This window comes from Heliconius melpomene, chromosome 20 (assembly GCF_056956725.1).
Source record: "Heliconius melpomene rosina isolate 202511_hmr_F chromosome 20, ASM5695672v1, whole genome shotgun sequence".
Classification (NCBI taxonomy): domain Eukaryota; kingdom Metazoa; phylum Arthropoda; class Insecta; order Lepidoptera; family Nymphalidae; genus Heliconius; species Heliconius melpomene.
The window spans coordinates 10,840,563-10,858,694 of NC_140408.1; the positions used below are offsets into that span (position 1 = coordinate 10,840,563).

An 18,132-nucleotide genomic window follows, 5' to 3' on the forward strand; every position below is an offset into this window, starting at 1 on the left:
TTTTATTTCTTCGCTCTGGTATGGAGATAATAGTGGCAGATATGGAACAAAGTAGGAAAAATAATAAAATAAAAACTAGGCTCCCTCGGCTTACTCTGCTACATGTTGGATACAGCGTGAAGCTGAAAAAAATTGTATTAATACTGGTTTTACATTCGAAATTAAATGTATTTTTATATTCATGATATATCGATACCGTGCATTTATATATAACCTGCAATATGTTTATATTCTATGTAATGTAATTGTCAATGTCTTACATTAAACGTCAAAAATAAAAAATCTAGTTAGGTTATGTTATATTTTCGTACTAAAACAATGTTTAAGCAGTAATTAAATTCTCCAATTATTGAAGTGTAATTACTACAAACATGATTAGAGCAGGACTTCAACGCTTAGCCAACGTATTTAATAGTCAAGGTATATTTATGTTACCACAAAAAATATCTAATAAAACTTTTTTTTTTATATAAAAGTACTAAACTAGTTATAAATAAAAAAGAATGGTGATAAATTTCTAGCACATATTTCTCGAATCTAATATTATTAGGTATAAAACCCGGTGGCAGATTGTCGTTGTCAAGTTATTAATTAAAATAATATTTGTTATTGATTTTCAGGTGGTATACTTACAAGATTTATAACACAAAATGCTCCATCACAAACCTCTACGATACAAGAGACTACTAAAGACGTGATAGACACTTGTAACAAGTTAATTGAATCCAAAACCTCCCGCAACTTTGCTATAGTACATCTACTGGGCAAGCAATGGCGTGTTACTGATGGCGATCTCTTAGTTGTCGAAGGATATTGGCCTCCTAATATTGGTGATAAAATAACTTTGGATAAGGTATTATTGGCAGCAACAAAAGATTTTTCTTTGATTGGACGACCATTGGTGCAGCCAGGTCTTGTGACTGTTACAGCTACAATTATATCTAAAGGTCTTTCACACACAAGAACTCATTTCAAGAAGAAGAGGAGGAAGCAGTTCATGAGAATAAACTTCCAAAGAGCTCAACAGACAATGTTACGGATTAATTCTATAAAAATAGCAAATAAGATTAATGAGGCCCCTAAAAATGTATTTTAGTAAACAATGGTTAGGAAAGTAATGTTTAGTGTAATAAAACATTTAAATTTACACATAAATCTTTTATTCACCTTCTTACATCTCCATAATATTATAGACTAATCTTTTATTAATTACATAATTGTTTTAAATAAATAGAATGTCCTAACAAATATATTACAAAATTTTTCTATGAATACAGGGGAATCTCACTAATCCTGTTAATGACCAAAAACTGCCAGATCATTGAATATTTGTATTTGCTAAACCTTAAATTAAGTAATACATAGAAAGAAAATAAAGTGATAATGAGGTAAGGTTTGCATAAAAACATAATATATGTCGTTTCATTATAATAAAGGGTGGAATTAGTGAGATAGTACTCTCTCTGTGCCTACCGTGCTATGTGCAAGATATAACATAAAGCCAAAAAAGTTCTAAAATTTCACATTATCACAATAAGTTTGAAAAGAAATTTTATGTTCCTCTTTCAGAAATCTCTTCATGCCTTTAAATAAATAGAACAGTCTTTTGTTTTGTAATAATTCAGTCAACATATCTAAAAATAAATGATAGTCACCATTTTTTTTATACAATGATATGGACTGTTGGAATTTCTTATAATTTTCAGCATCTAATAGTGTTTTCAGTTCTTTTACAAAATCTATTAGTGAAGTAGGTGCAGCTCTTTCTTCAGGCATTGGTGGCAGTTCACCAGATTCTTTTAAATTTTCTTCAAAGCCAAAATTTTTAATTTTCAATTTTTTTTTCTTTGACACAGCTATAATATTAGTTTCCTCTGCATTTCTTTTATGAATTGTTACTAAGGGCTGAGAAGATTGTGTGCTTTCACTGGAAGAATCTAAAGCACTAAACAAATCTTTAGTTTCTTTTGGCTTGAATTCATTCACATATTTGGAAGCTTGAGCATTTTTATAAAAATCCATTGAAAAATCTGCATAAACCTCATTTGAGTTAGGATATTGTTTTACTGATTTTTTATTTTGTACCACTCTTGTGTTTGTTACAGGAAATGATACTCCATTTATACTTGTTGCAGTACTTTCTTTATAATTTGTATTAACATTACATGCTAGTAATGGCTTCAATTTTGGTAAAGGCAGTGTAGTTTCAGCATTTTTAAAAAATCTGCATACTTCGCTAAGAGTTTCTCCAAATTTGTTAGATAACTTTATATGATCTTTCAACCAAGTGGACAGTTGATTTTTTAGTCTTGGGTTATTAAACCTATTATCACAAAGTAAAATTGCACCATAATCATGTTGATGACGAATGACTCTTCCTATTGCTTGGTTTACAGCTCTAGTTGCTTCTAAAGAGTACCATTCATCACCTGATAGAAAATCCTTGTCTTTAACCCTCAGTTCTTCTAAGTACTTCTTTTTTAATATAATCCTTGGATCCTTTAGTGGAGGAAACGGTAGACCAGTTATAATGACAGCTCTTCCATTCATGTCAGCGAAATCTAAACCTTCAGATACCTTCCCCCTACATACTGCCATGAAGCAGGCTCCCTTAGTATTGGGATCACTAATTTTACTGTAATAATCATTTATTATTGTGTTAAAAGTATCTTTTCTTTGAGGCTCAACAAAAATAGGTTTCAAACTATTAATACTCGACCAGATTCCTTCAGCTTGCCAGCTTTCCTGACACTTTGTCATAATAGGATATGATGGAAAGAAAACTAGTAAGCCATCTGGAATTACTCGGCAGAAACTCAATATAGTTCTACCTAGAGATGAAACATATTTAGGATTATCCCTATTTTGATAGCTTGAATTTAACTGTGTGGAATCTGGGCCCTGCCCTATAATTTTGACACAAATTTGATTTGATTTTACTATATGAGGATTTTCTAATTGCACACCTATTGGTATGCCCAGTTCGGAGACAAGAGGTTTTAAAGGTGCTAGTGTACCACTAGTTAAGATAATACTTCTAACATTTTGATCTATTAACTGTTTCATACCAAAGCCAGGACTAAAACACCAGTAGCTTAAAACTCTTTCTGCAGATTTATTGCCACCAGCTTTCAAAGCTCCCCAGCTATCAGATTTTTTATTATTTTTCTTATCCTCTATATGAATATGGACTTTATAGCACATTTTTATTCTCTCCTTATATGCATGTGATATACCACAAAATACAACATTCAATAAATCAACAATCTTCTGTAGTCCCACACCTTTTCTTTGAAATGGTGATGCACTTGCTGTAGAAAGGTATTGTATCAGATTTTCTATTAAATTTATAACCGACATATGATTATGATCTTTTATTTCAGCTTTATCAAGGAGTTCAAATATAAAACCACCAGGATAAGTTGTGCCGTCTGAACCAATTGAAATCTCATCAACAGCTTTTTCTAATGCTAGCATCATTTCTTTTAAAATACATAGATCATCACATGTAAAATCTTTTGCTTGATTGCTATCTAAGGTTATATCTAATTGATCATCACCACCTTCAACAAAAGATCTCATTATATAAGTTATTTCATCTATACAAAGTGCTACATCTGTTGTCCTTATCTGTAAAGAAGCAGATTCTTCACACATTTTCTCAACATTATGAGCTTCATCAAGAATTATAATATTGTTAAGGAGTTCAACTCCATTTGCCTTTCTTGATTTAGGATCTAATAAATAATTGTATGGCATGAAAATTATATCTGCATCCTGTTTTAACTCTTTGGATAAATAATAGGGACAGCATTTTAGCTTTTTTCCTACAGACACTAAGTCTTCAATATCTAAAATCTCATCACCTTTTACAGATCTATCATCCTTTTTGGATTCTACATTGTTATAAAAATGGCAAGTTCTAGTTTTCACTTTTAACTGACACATGTGAACTTTGTTCATGTTATTTGTTTCTTTGGACACTTCAGGATGAATACACATTTGATCTCTCGAACCAAGGACTGAGGCTTTGACATGTTTGTAATTTGACCTTTTTAACTCTTGCATGGCCTGTGTTAATTGAGAGTGAGTTCGTGAGGAATAAATTATCTTTGGCATACCCCAAGACGTGTTATCTTTAGCTTTACTGCCACCACTAGCTTTAAGACTGTCTCGTAGTGACCCACTAAAAGATCCGCTGTGTTCCGAGAAATTACCAAGTTGAGCGTTCATTTGTAACTGCGCTTTTTTCACCATTAACCAGGCTAAAGAGGAACACAGAAGACTCAAAGTTTTTCCTGTTCCTGTAGGTGATTCTAATAAGGCATTTGTGTTATTTTGTAAACTTTGGATAACTTTTTCCATGTATGCCTTTTGTACATCATAGGGTTCGAACGGAAAGGTCACAGGGATTCCATATATCATCACTTCAGGCATTTTTGGTGTACTTATGGATATATTTAACTAATAAACATATATAACTACTCCTAAATATTACATTACACAATATAAACAATCGCAATTTATAACCAAATACCAATGATTCGTTGTCAGTGTCAAAATGTTTAATTCCCGCCAAAATTATTTTCATTATTTTCAAAGGAAATAAAGTACGGTACGGACTACGGTACCGTAATAGAAAATCTATTTGCTGAATGAACTGTATGCTGTTTTATAAATTTAAAAAAAAAAACACAAAAAATATTTTAATACAATTATTCCAAATAACCTAGAGAATTTAAAAGCTTTTTTTTATTAACATAGCCGTATATACTCTTTAAGCAAACGATGGAATGACGAAGACGAAGTATTATGACATTTAACAAATGACAGTATTAAAAAATCTAACCTCTATTACAAATGTCAATATTGTAAACAAAACATTGCACATGCGATTAAAATAATAAAGAAAATGGTATCTATAAAACAAGTGTACACATCTGTAGCTTGCAATCGTTGCCCTGAAATTGCAGACTGGAATAAACAGGGATTAATATGCTATGGCGCTTCAAATGCTGTGGTTATATATGACACGGTGCGTAATATTTTATCGCTTATAAAAACATATACTCATATTCTATTACTATTCTGTATTGCCTTTTTTTGATAAATAGTTTGACTGCAAATACCACGGTTATTAGTTCGAATCTTACTTGAAGAAATGAATGGTTTCCCTCGTTCTGGTAACTAGACAAATCGCAGCGTTAAGTTCCTCTATTCGTCCTCATACAATGCTTGGAAAATTGCAGAATGTGAGAAACCAAGAGTTTTAACACTAGATACATTGAATGAGGAATGAGGTGTCCTAACACTAAATACACAGACAGACATAGACAGTCCTTCAAAAATTGTGCAGATTATGAGGAACAAAATTCCTTAACAGTAGACCTTCCCTGACCTGGCCCGTTATTTGCAGGATAGAATGTACAGTTAAAGTTAATCTGTAATATTTCTGTATAGTATATATTATATTTTTATCTTTTAGAATTTAAAAGGCTCCGATCCACTTACAGTTTTAAGCCATCACAAATCAAAAGTAAACTCAGTAAAATGGCTGCACAGAACTGATAATAGTTGTATAGAACTGCTGTCATGCTCAGCTGATAAGACTGCTGCAATATGGTCTTTAGAAAATGGCAGTTGGAAAGTTACAAGTGTTTTATCAGGACATGGAGATGGAGTGACTTGTATCAGTGGATTATATATTGAAGATGATTTAGTAGTATATACTGGGTCTATTGATACTACTGTGAAAATTTGGGAACGTAGAAGTGGTACAAACTTTAAACTCTTCTTGAGTAGTAAAAATAAAATACTATTTACATATTTTTATATATCTATGACAAAATTCATAATGTACAATTTTATCATTTTTAATTTTTCAGGTACAACAACACTTAAACAAACTATTGATTTACATTCTGGCCTCTGTCTAACTCTTATAGCCCATATTTTACCAATTGCCAATAAACCCGTATTATTTTGTGCATTAGATGATCATAAGATACACCTTTTCACAGAAGAAAATGAATATCATAGAGTCCATACATTAGTTGGTCACGAAGATTGGGTTCGAGGACTAGATGTTATAAGTGTTGGTGAGACAAAACTAAGTTTCTTTTTATTATTATTAAAAATTAAAATGAATATAAAACAAACTATAATTGCCCCCTTTACTATGCATTTAATCCAGAACTGTGCCTTTATAGCCAGACATTATCCCACTGGACCATAATAGCCTGCATCTATTTGAAATTGTGTCAGCAGCACAGCATTTAACTGTAATAATGATTATGGATGAGATTCTCACTTGGGATATTGATTTTCAATTTTTTTGCTCTGGTAAGAGGGTACTGCATGGTGTTGAGTTCTGACACACACTGCCTTGAAAATTGGGAAGTTTAGGAAAACACCTAAATTATAATTTTTATTCAACTTTTTGAACACTTATAGATAATACAACAATAATGCTAGCATCAGCATCTCAAGACACCTACATTAGGTTATGGCGGATCCAGCGTCATGAAGACCAGGTGGTCTCTGGGATCAAGGTTGAGGAGAAGGTGTTTCAAGCTCACGGGGTCATTTGGTCAGTGAAACTTGATGCTGTTCTTGCTGGACACGAAGGATGGGTTTACGGAGTTCAATGGAATAAGGGGCTTGATAAGGGTAAGGGAGATAGTTGATTGTTATATTCACGCATATCTTTCATATAGCATGTATAGAACAGATTTTAAGTTTAAAATATCCCAAAGTTACTACTAGTTTGCACGTCCACACAAGTGATCCCACATACACACATATGATCTCATGTCCACACATAAAGATGACATTTCGCTCCCCACTTTTTGCCAAATTCCGGAGCCATTGTGTGTTGATTGACGGAACTCAACGCCGCGTTTTGCCTCTACAACAGAGCAAATAAATGAAAATATTTAATATTTAAGTTCCTTTGAGTAGGAATCGTACCCACAACTTGTCATGCTTGTGCCCCTGTGCATGACATAATTTTTTTATACAAATTTTTTTTACAGACAACCAGCCTTTCTACCGTCTTCTATCATCATCATTGGACAAAACAATAATAATATGGCAACCAGAAACCCACGGTGGAGCGTGGGTGGAGAATGTCAGGGTGGGTGAAGTGGGAGGAAATGGGCTAGGATTTTACGGTAGCCGCTTCGGATCCGATGCGTTTATGGGCCACGGTTATAATGGGTCATTGCATATATGGAAATTGGATAAGGTAGGTCGTTTCTTAAATATTTTTTAAAATTCAATGTTTTTAAATTGTGCTTTAACCTGTTTACTTATATCGTAATCTTCATAATAAAAGTTCCTTGAAGTAGCTTATTTCGTATCGGTGTAGGTACGTATCAGCGTTGCCAGATTGTGTCAGGGAAAAAAGCGATTTTTTTTACTTTGGATTTGTTACTCTCTGAACTTATTAAAAAGATGAAGTACTTAAAAAAGAATTCTCAAAGTGCGTGGTATAATTCACGAAAAGCGGGACCATGTCCTCCCCGCTCGGGGCATTTATATTTTGAAGGTGTTAACTTAAAATAAAATAAAGTATATTCTGATTTTAGATTTCTTTTCTACTTTTAGTCATATCATTTTATCACAAACACAAAATTCTGGTTTATACATTTCGTTACTTTACAACTACCAGAGTAGGCATAGAACGTTGTGGCAACATTCCGTTCTTAGCTTGCACCCGAATCGAAACATTGCGTATTGAGTAGTGGAACTCAACGCTTCACTTTATACCTGATTAGAAAATTAATTAAGATAATTTACTCCCATGCGTGGGACTGAACTGCGGGAATCACTGCGCCCTGGTAGCCTTTATTTATTTACATCATAATTATCTAAGTATAAGTTTTTTGAAATTTTACATTAGGTATTCACACAATTTTTCTTTTTCACATTTAACAGGAAACAAACCAATGGCATCCAAGCGTAGTTATAGGAGGACATTTTAGTGGAGTCGAAGATATTAAATGGGAGGGGCAAGGGAGATACTTGGTCAGTGTGTCTTTAGATCAGACTACTAGGCTACATGCACCGTGGAAGAGAAAGGATGGTAAGTGGACATATTTTTTTAATATGTTAATAATTTGAAATGGTGAAAAATTTTATTATATTTTTAGATTGTTTTGGTAATTATGAATCACTTTAAATAATTGTTGAAGAGAAGACAATTTTTACTACAAATGTTTTATTTAATTATTTTATGTGCGACTACAATAGAATCTCACCAATTTTGCTGTTACAGACAAAGTAAATAAGCATTTTATAAGAAGAAAATATTGTTTATCTATACACGTTTTTTTATAAATTTATATTTAATCTTAGTTAGTTTAGTTTATTTAGATGGTTTTCTACACTTTCGACCTATCTATCAAACAATGTATAATATCTTGCAGCGCTATCTTGCCCCATTTCTTGCGATATATTTTTTTCCTTGCAAAGTATTTTTTGACTTTTAAAGTACTTTAAAATTATCAACAGGTAAAGGTCTGGAATGGCATGAAATATCTCGCCCCCAAGTCCACGGATATGACATGGCGTCCATTGCTTTAGTGAAAGCAACAGTGTTCGCTTCCGCCGCTGAAGAAAAAGTTATTAGAGTGTTTGAAGCCCCACACAATTTTGTTGTCAATTTTAATAATATTGTTGGTTGTGAACTTGTTGACGGAGGAATTAAAGGTAATTTTAGTTTATTTTTCTTTTTTGTTTTTGATAAAGAAGAGAGTTAAATTCTGCCCGTTTCAAAAATAACTCACTGTAGAACTAAGTATTTTACAACATACGTATTATGGTTTTAATTATTTGTGAATATACATTTTAATTTATGTAAGCGATAAATGCTTGTAAGCAACTTCCACTGGTTTGATCAGTTCCATTTTTGTATCCTGTCATCTTACTTTTAGGTCCAGAAGGAGCTTCAGTCCCGTCTTTAGGTTTGTCCAACAAAGCTGTCTTCAGTGACGAAGATCAAGCCAACGGCGATGAAAATGATGGATATTTCGTACCTATGGAGTTACATGGTGAATATTATTTTTTAAATATGTATTTTTTTATTTAATAACATCACGCCCTCGCACCACAGTGTGGCAACGTCTGAGTATTAATGTAATGGTTGTGAGTTCTGTACTCAGTCAGAGTAATAAATATTTTCATTTACCCGCGCAACGTGTGGTGCTGAGTTCAACATATGACATATTTATTTTAATGTACACACACAAGATGATTGTGAGTTTAAAAACAATATTATTTGCTTAGTCAAGTAAGTCAACACAAGTTGCGCACGTTATATCTAGAGCGGAATGTTTTAAAAATAAGTTCACACTGCCTACCCTATTATATAACATCTTTTGTGTATACGGAAGATGTCCACAGCTATAAATTAATTCTAACAAATATATTTCACGTCACCAGAACCACCAACAGAAGAAACGCTAATGCAGAATACTCTGTGGCCCGAAACGCAAAAGTTGTATGGGCACGGCTACGAGGTGTACTGCCTAAGCGCAAGTCCCGATGGTTCCTTCCTTGCTTCGGCCTGCAAGTCCTCCTCTGCCACTCATGCCGCCGTCATTGTGTGGTGAGTGAGATATATGAGCGTGGAAGCGTCAGCGCTCCTTTTACGAGAACAGCATTTAGGGTAAAATATTTCAAACCCATACCTAAATGTTTTTTTTTTAATTTTGCGATGTTTATCCATACCTGTATTTCGTGTGACGCATTTACGCATAAATACCAATAACGTAAACACTTACTACTACAAAAATACTACAAAAGGTTAAACAACTTTGAACTTTGTCGCCAATATATACGACTTGATTTCGGAATGAGACGTGTGCGGCGGTGTCCCTTTGAAAGATTTTTATATAGTAGTTAAAACTGTGGTTTCATTTAAAGTGGTACTGACAAAACTGTATAAAGAGTATATGCGTGTGAGTGTGTGTGGGAGAGAGAAAGAGCTGGGCTGAGCTGGCTGGGTTTTAGCTATGAATGTGTAGTCATTATATTTGATAGGAGTATAATAATCAGCTTCGCGTTGTATCCCGCATACAATGGGATTGGCAGAGGGAACCTAGTGTTAAGGCACTCTGTTCCCCACTTTTTTTCTCGGTATTTTACGCTTAATAATATCAATATAGATTTATCTTACTTATTTCATTTCAGGGAAACTAAAACGTGGCAACAAATACAACAGCTCCTATCCCACACACTAACTGTAACGCAACTAGCCTTTTCGCCCGACAGTCAACGCCTGTTATCAGTGTCACGAGACCGCAAATGGACCTTATTCCAGAGGGTAGCGGATACAAATCAATTCGAAATTGAAGCTAATACGGACAAAACTAATGGCGTACACTCCAGGATTATATGGTGTTGCGCATGGGCGTATGATAGTAGAGTATTCGCTACTGGATCCAGGGATGGGCGGGTAAAGAATTTTTCATTATTTTTAACGTTAGGAATATAGGCAAACTTCTTAGATAAAAAATATACATATTATGTTCTGTTCATTTTATTTACATTGACTATTAACTAGTGACACCCAATGATTAGTAATTCCAATAGATCAATGGTAGTGTAGGATTACAGAGAGAGTTCTGAGAGTCTCTTGTTAGCAGAGAATACCTTTAGCTTGGTGTTATGTTACTCCGTTCTCGACATTTTGCAAGAACTCGAGATGTGCTATGTATCAATAACTCAACTATACACTGTTTCTTAATTTTTAAGATTCATGCTGTATCCCGCACATAGCTGTATAGTAGGTGTTAAGGCAAATATTAAATGTATAATCAATTAAATGTAATATTTTTTTAGGTCTGTGTATGGACAAGAACAGATACACTAAGTAATTCGTCGCTTAAGAAGTATAGTCTTGTTGGTAAGTTGTGTTCTATTATTGAAATGTTTATATTAGTATATAAGCTTTAAGTCTAGTGCCTTAAACACTTTGTCCTAATAATAAATGGAGTCCAACATAAATATGTTCTTTTTTATTTTCTTTCAAATTTAGGCAAAGCCCTAGAAGTATCCAATAGTTCAGTGACCGCGTTGGATTTTGCGCCCACGAAGTCAGACCGAATAATAGCTGTGGGGTTCGAATCTGGTATCATAAGGATATATAGTTTTGATGGAATTTGGAGTTCACTTCATGAAATGGATAATAGGTAAAATATTCATTTTATTATAAACCTAACTAATTTATTAGTTTAGTTCTTAGATTAAGGTGTTTTGAGCATGCATGTTATTATGTGATTTAAGCAGTATGTGTACCTTTATGTGTCTACACTCATAATGTTGCTTAATTTCAAACTAATTAGCCATACAAATATATTAATTTTAAATTTTTCAATTAAAAATTTACAGTTTATTTCCATTAAAATATAAGAAGTTAAAATAAAATATATAACATAATGTCTCTAAAACGGATTGTATGTGGAGAAACTGGTATTTTCCCTCAAATGTAGGAAACACGTTGAAAAATACTACTACTATATTAACAATATTTGTTTTTCAGCATCGCACACCATTTAACAGTAAAAAGATTGTTTTTCAAACCAAACGTAGAAGAGGATGAAAGTAAAGACTTTATGTTAGCAAGCTGTGGCAGTGACAATTTTGTTAGAATTTACAGTATAATTGTTTCATAAAGATAAATAAATATTTATATATTGGTTAAAATATGTTATTTTTCATTTATTATTAACCTGCAAAGTAGTTTTTGCGACATGCATAGCCCTTGTCAGAAAATTCTTGACATTCCGTTGATCCACCATTATCATAGACCATCATGTTGGAAAATATAATTAATCATTTTTATTTTATAAAACTAGACTTCTAAATTTCAAAATACAAAAGAGACTGAAGAAAAATTACTACTACTACTACTATTTTCTTTTTCTAACTTTATAAGGTATACATGGAAAACAAAAAAATTAAAACTTGTCTGATATATTTTTGAAAAATGTGGTCTGAGATGAAATATTTTTCATCATTCATTATTTTATAAAATTTTGCACTTAAAACCTATAGTTTTAGTAACGATAACCATAAGAATTTTTAAATATACTAAACAAAATTATAAACACCTTAAAAGCAAAGAACATTATACTCTGTAGAACTGGCTAACAGTCTGTGGTAACAAGCACAGACTAATTACCAGTTACACAGATGATATCGATTGTAAGTATATATGACAAGCTTGATTTAGCATCGATATCACTACTAGTTTTATTCCAGTTTTTTTTTACATTTAACATAATATACAAAATATTTATCATAAAACTGTGTGGGTCATTTATTAGACTTTCCTTATTTAAAATACCTTCTTATATGTGAGCTTTGTGATTTAATGTCGATAGCAATATCGAGAACATTAAAACGATTGACGTAAATTAAGTCGGTTATTTCGTTTCACAGGTTCGAAACAATGAAATCAACAAGTAGCAAATCGTACAACACTAGTAAAATTGTGATAACTCAGTAGTAATACACAAATATATTACAAATTTAATTTTTATTTGCGCTTCTAGGAAACGTAACGAAATGAAAGTGTGCCAAAACAGAATAAAAAGTGATTTATTATAGTTCTTATATAAAGTGGCGGCAATATGGTCGTCGATCTCACCGCTGTGCCGTTGTCTGCACTCTCAAATGAATCTCGTAATATATTATCTTCTCGATTAAATCCTAAAAAAGTTATACCAATTGTTGGGCCCGATCAATTACCTAGACACAGGTATTTAAGTAATATTATCGTATTTGTAAGGTAACTTTACATATAGTCGATAAATAATGACATGTTGCGTATTGAGAAACAACAATAATCTTTATTAATGAATTGGACGCCTTGTTTCTTGATCTCATGTCTTTGTTGATACTGAACCACAAAATCAAATAATTTATTTCTTTTCTTTTCTTATATTATTTGTAACTTAATTTTAAATAAAATAGGAAAAGGGAAAGTTATAACATTAGAAAGTAGTACATATCATTAACATTACATGTGTTTTGTATCCAAATTAACAAAAAAAAAACTCCTAGAAAGGACAACTTTAATAACAATTTTCAGATAGATTTATAAAATTTACCCAAAATTTATTTAATTATAGAGATTGGCGAGGGCTAGCATCACTGGCCCAAATATCAACAGAAGTAGCAGCTAGTATAAATGATTATACAGATAAAACAGCCAGAGTTTTGGAAATATGGTCAAAAAGTTCAGATGGTGCGGCAACAATTGCTAAACTCCTAGATTTTTTACAATTAATCGACAGATTTGATGTCTGTGAAGATTTAATAGACCTTCATAAAGAAAATAAACTTATAGGTAAGATTGACTTATAAGTATTGTTTATCTTAATGGGAAAAAGATTTCATATATAGCAGGGTAGTAGGTTAAGAAAATGTAAAAAAAAAAAGTAAAAAAGAATATCTGACTTGTCTTAACAGCAGGTTCCCAGGTTCCCTTTGCCTACCTTGCTATGTGTGGCATATAGCTAACAAAAGGAACAAATGGAATGTATAAACACTCAATTGTTTTTCTGCTAACCATACTATTCACATTCTCAATATTCTAATAATATAGATTAAAATATTCACTACTAATTAACATGATAAAATAGATAGTGATGTGCATAAATATTTTTGTAAAAGATTTGAGATAACAACCTAATTAATTATTGATTAATTGTAGTCTTATTTGTGTTGTAATCTTAAATTGTCTACAAATTTGCTTATCATTAAGATATTTATACCGATCATACTTAAGTTTTTAGGTAAATTGGAAGTAGAAAGTCCTTTTCTTTCATAGTGTTGGAACTAATTTACTTTACCATCTTATTATAACTAAATTATGTAAAAAGAATTTTAAATAATATAATTGATATTTCTTATTTAATAATATGGTATTGGCAAGGTAAATATAATTAATTACACAGATATTGTAGGGAAGGCAGGAAGAAACTTATGTCAAAACTTAAAACACTCTTTTCTCTATTTTGGATTTACTGTTAACCATCATATATAAATGTCCTACTGCTTCAAAAGTATTTAAATATGTGTTTTTTTATTTCTTTTACAATTTCACACTTTGTCAATGTATGTTGAATTGCTGAACTTGATGCTTATGTTTGTTAAACATAAGAGTAATGAACATAACATGAGTGGGGATAGAACTCACAACTATCACACTAACAGTTTTTTCTTACATGGAAAGAATTAGTAATATAGCCCATAGCTTTCCAAATGGACATATACATACATACATAAACAAATTCTTCCCCTTTATAATATTAGTATAAAAATAATAATTATCATTACTTTTTAGTTAACCCAAGCAATGGTGACCATCAAATTGTAACATGGGATGAAAATGACAAAGATATAATAACATATGATGACAAACTATTGGGTTTTCCGCAGAAATATCATGCATATGTGTTACATGCTAGAGAGGATAAAGATTTTGTTGATGAGCTGGTCCTCCGGATGAGGAGCCAAGGTCTGAAGGTATGTCTGTATGATGTTTTCTGTAGAAGGTGTGGCCACTAATGCTACCTCGCCATTTCTTAGCTTCATAATGTATCCTGGGTATAGCAAGATATATGGAACTATCCTACAGTTATGACATTCCATCCCTCACAGACTGCCTGAGTTTGTTTCGAGACTTCGTGTGTGGTGTGGCTGAACCCACCGCCGCGTTTTGTCTTGTTAGCAACCCATTCTATAACCTATAGTCTTGCTTATTAATTGCAGTTTTAAAATTGGAAAAAATACACCAAAGGCCTTCATAGCACAGTTAATGACTGTACTTACAGCTTATAAAATAATGTTTGTGGAATAAATTATGTAACACATTTATTTCCTCTCTTTGGCAACAAGACAAAGCGCTGTGGTGATTTCCAACACTCAATACGCGATGTCTTTAAAATTTCGATAGAAATCGGAGAACGGATTGTCTTGCCACTAGATTCTTATCAATATATATTTAATTGATCCCCACTTGAGGACGTGAAATATTTATTTACGTTTATATTTCCCTCTGCTTAGCCTGCTGGCGGGATACAGCGTGAAGCTGATTTTTTTACATATTTAAATTTATAAAAAAACAACAATATAGATAATTTTATTTTACAGCTGTGTACAGAAGAGGATTTGCTAATAGGCCACCCGACGCGTGTGGAGCCGGTGTCGCGGCTTATACTACACAGGTGTAGATACACAGTACTTATATACTCCTCGGATTTTTGGAAAAATTCAGACATTGCCTTTTACACTAACTTGGCACATGTTGATGGTATAAGTGAGTTGCTTTTATTATTTCAAAAATAAAATCACGCTATATCCCGCACGCCTCAGTGTAGGCAGCGGGAGCTTAGTGCCCCACTTTCTGTCGAACTCTGGATGCATTGCGTGTAGAGTGGCGGAACTAAACGCCGCGTTGTCTAATGTGCACAGGATTTTTTCACTTAGACGAATTTCATACAGACAACATGCAAAAATATTGATAAATAAATATACAACTATAATTATAATATGTGGAATAATTAGTTAAAATTATCATTGTGCTAGTAGTGCTTAGTATGATAAAAATGTTTAATAAGCATCTACCATTCTCTCTTGCAAAATTCTAAACAGAGAGATGCTAGCAGCTAAAATAAGTTATAACAAGCATATAAGAATTTCAAAAAACTATGTCAGCTATTGGACAGTTGGCAAGGTTCAAATCCTACTACATTCAAATTCTTTTTTTATGTTTTTAAAAGCGTTTCTTTCCTAAAATATTAATAATACTGTTACTCATTTCAGATAAACAGCAAATAAAGTTAATACCGATAAAGTATAGAGAGTGCATTATACCCCACCTCCTGGCACAGTATCACTGTCTCCACTACATGAGCGGGGGCGTTTTGAATCCTTATTTTTGGTATAGACTCTCAGATTCTTTGCGTATTGTCAATGAGCCAAGGTATTTAGTTTTTTTGTTCCTATAAATATATTTCTTTTCAATTTATAAACTTTTTTTAAGACACTTTGTTCTTTGTGGAGTAGCGACTTTGAATTTTATACCAAGTAAACACAGAAGAACTCGGCATCCACATAGATCTCCCATTCTTTTGTGGGTGAAATCGAGAATGACGCATTACTTAAGATTTAACATGGCTGTTCTTGGCTTCTTCTTCATAATTATGCTTTTAATTAGAGTACATTACATTATACTTACAAAATAATGTTTTAATAAAATGGATAACAGAGTGTCTTAACACTAGTTTCCCTCTGCCTACCCTGCTGTATGCAGGATACAGCGTTTAAGTTGATTTTTATACTTACATAAGGCATTAAAGAATATTTAAACAAAATTCAAAACAAATACAATATTTTCTTCTATAATTACAGAATAGAATACAACTCAACATCATCAGTGATCATCAAGGAGTTATCGACTAGCAGAAATGGTGGTATAAATGGATTCAAAGACAAACTTGCATTACCCCCCATAAGAATGGACAGTTCCTCTATGGAAAACCTTCCTACCATAGAAAACCTTCCCACCATAGACATAGACACAAATCTGTCAGCCGAAACTAAATCCCTAAGCAGTACTAGCGAAACTAGTGAAAAAAAGAAAAAAACAATCGGAGCAAGAATTATGAATACGTTAAAAGGTAAAAAGCACAAATAAATTCAATGACTGATTAAATATTTTGGATATTTTGTTTAATTTCGAAAGATTGTGTATCATTTTTGTATATAATGACATTGTTTTATAAATCAAGACATGTTAAAATTAATGGCTAAGATAAAGAAAATAAGTTAAGTAACAATGGATGATTAGAAATTGAAATTTAATTTCAAATTATGGCTATTAAAGTTTCTAATTTTTTTTTATATTAATTACAGTAAAAGAGATTATATGGTGATTTTGTTTTGTTTAAATGTGAGATTTGTTTGTATTTTATTCAAAAGTGATGTATATGAAATAATGTTAAACTATAATTAATTGATATTATATATGGATAAGAAATTAATTATGAAAAAATTTTTTTCAAATTTAAAATGAAATACTTTGAAGTAGACTTTTTTTATTATATCATGTTATGTTAGTAGAGCTTGTTTATTTAACATTTCCTTTTAAATTTCTACACACGATTTTACTTTCAAGTCAGTTTGTATGTTATATAGTATATAAATAATATATACTGGCTTTTAAAGCACAGTATATAAAAATAATAATTGTTGAAAATTAAATATTTTAAATACTAAATGTTTCTTAGCATGCTACAAACATTGTGTTTTATATTTGTGAAATTATGTAAAAGTTATGTAATAATAATGTATTATAATTGTAATAATAGTATACATGTCCTTTATATTTTTGTATCTGTCTGTGGCTTTAGTGAAAAAACAATATTAAATAAATAATTGCATCATGTATCTGTATAAATAAATGTAAATGTGTTATTTTGTGTAAGAACTGTACAATTAAAGTTTTTGTTATATAAAAATAATTTTGATAAATATATTATACGGGTTGAAATTGTCAGCACCACTTTAAATGAAACCACAGTTTTAACTGCTATATAAAAGCCTAATATAATTCAGAAAAAAGAAATTCCCCAAAAAAGAAATTCCCCAAAAAAGAAAAAGTTATTTTTTCAAACAAAATAAATAATAAAATTACCGTTTTAAAATAAAATGCCATTTGTAAAGTATAACATAGGCACGCACACACTTACCTGTCAAAGCGGCAACGTCGCACACGTATGTGTGCGTCACACGAAATACAGATATGGATAAAAATCGTGAAATGAAAAAAGAAACAAACAAACTGTTGAGGTACCTTGATTAATTTGTTAGGTCTGGGTTTGAAATATTTTACCCTATATGCAGTTTCAGTAAAAGGAGCGCTGCCTCTTCCACCCTGTATAGTTATTATAGAATTAAAAAAGTCATAATTTTTGATAATTTTTCAAGAGTTTGTTGTTATATATGTATAAATAAATTTTATCAATATATAAAAGGTTGTTATTTAGAAAATTGAACGGTTTTCACGAGGCACTCGTTTGAATCAAATTCAAATTTTTATGTTTTCTTCTAAAAATT

At 31.8% G+C, this 18,132-nt stretch overlaps 4 protein-coding genes across 4 annotated transcripts; 3 read left to right on the plus strand and 1 right to left on the minus strand.

The window, feature by feature from the left end:
• The first annotated feature begins 248 nt into the window (after positions 1 to 248).
• mRpL21 (mitochondrial ribosomal protein L21) lies at positions 249 to 4,562 on the plus strand. The gene is made up of 2 exons (XM_085204756.1): positions 249 to 420; positions 621 to 4,562. The coding sequence occupies exons 1-2, from the start codon at positions 372 to 374 to the stop codon at positions 1,094 to 1,096; spliced, it is 525 nt and encodes a 174-aa protein (XP_085060882.1). The 5' UTR covers positions 249 to 371; the 3' UTR covers positions 1,097 to 4,562.
• Positions 1,144 to 4,437, minus strand: Rtel1 (Regulator of telomere elongation helicase 1). Its single transcript, XM_085204754.1, has one exon. The coding sequence runs from the start codon at positions 4,435 to 4,437 to the stop codon at positions 1,513 to 1,515; it is 2,925 nt and encodes a 974-aa protein (XP_085060880.1). The 3' UTR covers positions 1,144 to 1,512.
• Positions 4,563 to 4,827: 265 nt separating the features above from the next.
• On the plus strand, positions 4,828 to 11,711 carry Elp2 (elongator complex protein 2). The gene is made up of 13 exons (XM_085204755.1): positions 4,828 to 5,035; positions 5,486 to 5,774; positions 5,886 to 6,098; positions 6,454 to 6,669; positions 7,035 to 7,246; positions 7,939 to 8,086; positions 8,515 to 8,712; positions 8,937 to 9,053; positions 9,445 to 9,610; positions 10,195 to 10,459; positions 10,846 to 10,909; positions 11,042 to 11,195; positions 11,546 to 11,711. Exons 1-13 carry the CDS (start codon positions 4,913 to 4,915, stop codon positions 11,676 to 11,678), a joined length of 2,298 nt encoding a protein of 765 aa, XP_085060881.1. The 5' UTR covers positions 4,828 to 4,912; the 3' UTR covers positions 11,679 to 11,711.
• A 715-nt stretch (positions 11,712 to 12,426) lies between these two features.
• Positions 12,427 to 18,049, plus strand: Myd88 (myeloid differentiation primary response protein MyD88). Its single transcript, XM_085204509.1, has 6 exons — positions 12,427 to 12,766; positions 13,140 to 13,357; positions 14,357 to 14,538; positions 15,166 to 15,331; positions 15,838 to 15,997; positions 16,426 to 18,049. Exons 1-6 carry the CDS (start codon positions 12,639 to 12,641, stop codon positions 16,709 to 16,711), a joined length of 1,140 nt encoding a protein of 379 aa, XP_085060635.1. The 5' UTR covers positions 12,427 to 12,638; the 3' UTR covers positions 16,712 to 18,049.
• The last annotated feature ends 83 nt before the right edge of the window (positions 18,050 to 18,132 follow it).

Excerpts from the sequence above, each read along its gene's own strand:
- mRpL21 (XM_085204756.1), top strand. The coding sequence starts at position 372 with ATGATTAGAGCAGGACTTCAACGCTTAGCCAACGTATTTAATAGTCAA. Across the intron at positions 421-620 it reads CAACGTATTTAATAGTCAAG|GTGGTATACTTACAAGATTT; the intron begins GTATATTTATGT and ends ATTGATTTTCAG.
- Rtel1 (XM_085204754.1), bottom strand. The coding sequence starts at position 4,437 with ATGCCTGAAGTGATGATATATGGAATCCCTGTGACCTTTCCGTTCGAA.
- Elp2 (XM_085204755.1), top strand. The coding sequence starts at position 4,913 with ATGGTATCTATAAAACAAGTGTACACATCTGTAGCTTGCAATCGTTGC. Across the intron at positions 5,036-5,485 it reads CTGTGGTTATATATGACACG|AATTTAAAAGGCTCCGATCC; the intron begins GTGCGTAATATT and ends TTTATCTTTTAG. Across the intron at positions 6,670-7,034 it reads GAATAAGGGGCTTGATAAGG|ACAACCAGCCTTTCTACCGT; the intron begins GTAAGGGAGATA and ends TTTTTTTTACAG.
- Myd88 (XM_085204509.1), top strand. The coding sequence starts at position 12,639 with ATGGTCGTCGATCTCACCGCTGTGCCGTTGTCTGCACTCTCAAATGAA. Across the intron at positions 13,358-14,356 it reads TAAAGAAAATAAACTTATAG|TTAACCCAAGCAATGGTGAC; the intron begins GTAAGATTGACT and ends ATTACTTTTTAG. Across the intron at positions 15,332-15,837 it reads GGCACATGTTGATGGTATAA|ATAAACAGCAAATAAAGTTA; the intron begins GTGAGTTGCTTT and ends TACTCATTTCAG.